Below are 3,299 nucleotides of genomic sequence, written 5' to 3' on the forward strand. Positions count from 1 at the left end.
AAATATAGAGAATCTGTCATGTTTATTCAGGCAAGACACTGCGGACAGTTTTTCTTCCATGCACTAGGCAATTTTAAGGCTTTTTGGCTCAGTGGAATGAAAATAAAACAATATTGTAAGAGTTTCCTTTGTTGCACTTGTGCCTTCAGATTTCAATGACAACGTATATTTTTAAAGGCCACTTTAAAATGATTGGTTTCTGCTGCCTTGAGTAGGCACACGACGATAACTGTTTTTTAATGTATACCGGGGTTTAGAAAAGCCAAGGTTTTTAAACCGCCAAAATTTCCTATTATAGCATTCCTATGGTATATGTACGATTTCTTTTACTTAGCGTGAATAGATGTCAGATGTACTACAGATGCCATTTTGTCATCATCACATGACATACCCGCCTCACTCCTATTCATGAATTCTCTCGTTGTGCATCATGGTATAGCATAGCGTCCATCAGATGCACACTTCAGAATCTTACCGTAAGTAGTAGGTCATCCAGGTACTTCTCGCATACTGTTTTTCGAATTCTATGAATTTTGACATACTACTCTGCTCACATACTGTTGTGATTTTGGCTGCAGCCATTGCGTTCAAAGCAGAAAAAAAGTTCTTGTTCTACCCAGACATTTAAAAAGAGTATATCTTAGAGCACTAATCACAATGATTTTGTTTTATTCAAGGTTATCACACAGCTAGAATCTTATTCCAGCCCATGCCTAGCCTTGAGCCATAAATCACCAAAATTAAAATTAATCTGAATTATGAGTTTTGTTTTACAGAAGAAATTTTTCAACAATTTATTTTTTTAATAAAATGACTTAAAAGTAAAAAAAAAAAAAAAAATTAAAACAAAACCCTTCTGGCTGTTTCAGTATTTTCTTATTAATGAAGTGACAAAAGATACCCACTCTAGGTGTTCTTAAAGCTTCCGCATTATCAAAAGCCCTTAAACTGAAGATCTTTTTTTGAAGAGTGGGCCCCTTCAATTATTTTTGCTTTTGTGTTAATTAAATTATTTATATATTTTGTATGATTATGTCATTTTCTCTCTGTTTTCTTGCTGCTATTTAGACTGCATACACTACTGCATTTTCTTACTACTGTTGCATGGTATTCTGAATGTTTTTTCAAGCATAATAATAAAAACAGATACCCACTCTAATGTGTCAAAAAAGATTAAATAAATAAATGATCAGATTTTTGCGCAAGAAATGCATGCGAATTACTGCATGTTTAATTAAATCACAACTCATTTGCATATTTACAAGTGACGTTTCTGAAACGTGTAAAATGTAATCATAATAGGTTAATCAGAATATCTGCAATTAGGAAGCACAGCAATTACTATTACTTGTTTTAAATTTACATTTACCTTCAGTTTCTTCCATTAAATGTAGCTGCTTTAAGAGACAGCGAATAAACAGCCTAAAACAAGCTTAAATAGACGTTTGATAACTAAATGATTTATAAGCAATTAGGTCGATTCTACAAGCATCAAACTTTTGAAATGCCCATGACGCAAACAGCACAGTGATGTTGGCTAAGACCAACACATAGAAAGGAAAATAGCAAGCGTCAGATTTGCATGAGTTGATGCAGTCACAGACAATCATGAACTCACCCTGTCGGGATATTGCTTCTGGACACAACCAGTACACATTTCTGATCAGACAGATGTGGAAATATATAGAGTACAGAACAGAATACGCTTCCGTGTTTGCATTCTTCGGTGAGGTGAAATCTCTGTACGATCTGTGAGCAGCGCCACCTTCAGACTTCAAACTTACCTGACCACAAGGGCTTTTAAGTGGTTCTTAAACGGGTTATTTTGAATATTAAAATGTTTTTCGTATTAAGAAACATTTTATTGAATCTTATAGAATTAAAAAAGTTTCTCCCAGGACCAATCTACAAATAAATAAATAAATAAATAAAATAAATTTTATGTATTCTCATCCAAAACTAAACAGGAACCTATAATACAAATGACTAAAGACTACACGTACATATTTTACTAACGCAAAAATAAATTTAAATTACAAAAACATTATTACTAAAACTTTAAGTACATCCTTAATGAAAACAGATAAGATGATAGAATAGAAACAAGTTACTCACCAATACTAATGATAATATACAGTCAATGATACTAATAAGAGGGCCTTATTGGGGATGGGTGATACTGTTTTTCTTTTTTTCTTTTCAATATGGTTCCAATACTTTTTGTTATACAACGACAAACAATAATACCAACAATAACAATTTTTAACAGTACCAACAGTGATACATTTACTGTGGTATAAAAATAAATAATGTTAATATTTAGAAAAAAAAAAATTATACCTAAGAACACTACGTTATAAGTATTGTCTATTTATAGCAAAATCAATTATGAGAACAAATAAATGATAATGATAAACACGTTCAATATTATTTTACATAAACAATAATATTTCTGTTGTTTCTTATTTATTATTGGTAACATTTTATTATACATGAATAAATAAATAAATAAATAAATAAATAAATAAATAAATAAATAAATAAATAAATTTTCTAAAGATTGCTTTTTCTTAAAGAGGCTCTTGTTTTTTCCCTCTTTTTTGCACACTAACTTTAACAGAAAAGCAATATCCAGAAACCCTCATGAACTGGTGTCATTCTAGCTTTAGAAAAGTTTTAAGTATTTGTGCAAGTGTGTGTGTGTGTGTGCATGCATGGCTTTTATAATGCTTGATGCTTTGGAAAAAAAAACATTATGTAGAAGTGCTGAAAAAAATGAAAGTTCACACATTGCATTCCTATAATTTTAACAATAAGTTCTTTTTAAAAATAATAATAATTTGACTAAATTAACCTACACTTTGAATTTTTCCTTCTTTTTATTACTTATATTCAGTTTAAATATGTAACGTGATCGTGGTAATCAAGATTGTGGTAATCTGAAGTAGGACATATAAGCGAAGTTTTGTTTTGCTTTTTTGCATCAGAATTGGTCAACAATTACACATTTAAAGTGATTTGAAACCATGATGAAACCCGCAAAGAGAACCAAAGCACTAGGGGGAGCTTTCTGTGTCTTCGTCACGTCAATTCTTACCGAGTGTTGCCAGGTTCAGCAAAAAGTAGCCAGTTTATTTTATTTATTTAATTAATTTATTATTATTAATGATTTTTTTAGGAAGTCATCCTCCACTTCCATCGTGCATCCGGAAAAACACAAACCACAGCGATTTAATTTTGGTTAGGCGAGCATCATAATTTTCGGCGCTTTTTAACTGATGGTTATTTTTACGGGATGT

At 31.1% G+C, this 3,299-nt stretch overlaps 1 protein-coding gene across 1 annotated transcript in view; it reads right to left on the reverse strand.

Moving 5' to 3' along the window:
• churc1 (churchill domain containing 1) overlaps nucleotides 1-1,736 on the reverse strand; it is a 3,778-nt gene extending 2,042 nt beyond the window's left edge. The window contains exon 1 of the mRNA XM_056481529.1: nucleotides 1,619-1,736. Within this exon, the coding sequence (XP_056337504.1) occupies nucleotides 1,619-1,657 (39 nt within the window). The 5' untranslated portion in view covers nucleotides 1,658-1,736. The remainder of the gene's footprint in view (nucleotides 1-1,618) is intronic.
• Between the last annotated feature and the right edge of the window lie 1,563 nt (nucleotides 1,737-3,299).

The sequence above is a fragment of the Danio aesculapii genome, chromosome 20, assembly GCF_903798145.1.
Source record: "Danio aesculapii chromosome 20, fDanAes4.1, whole genome shotgun sequence".
Lineage (NCBI taxonomy): Eukaryota > Metazoa > Chordata > Actinopteri > Cypriniformes > Danionidae > Danio > Danio aesculapii.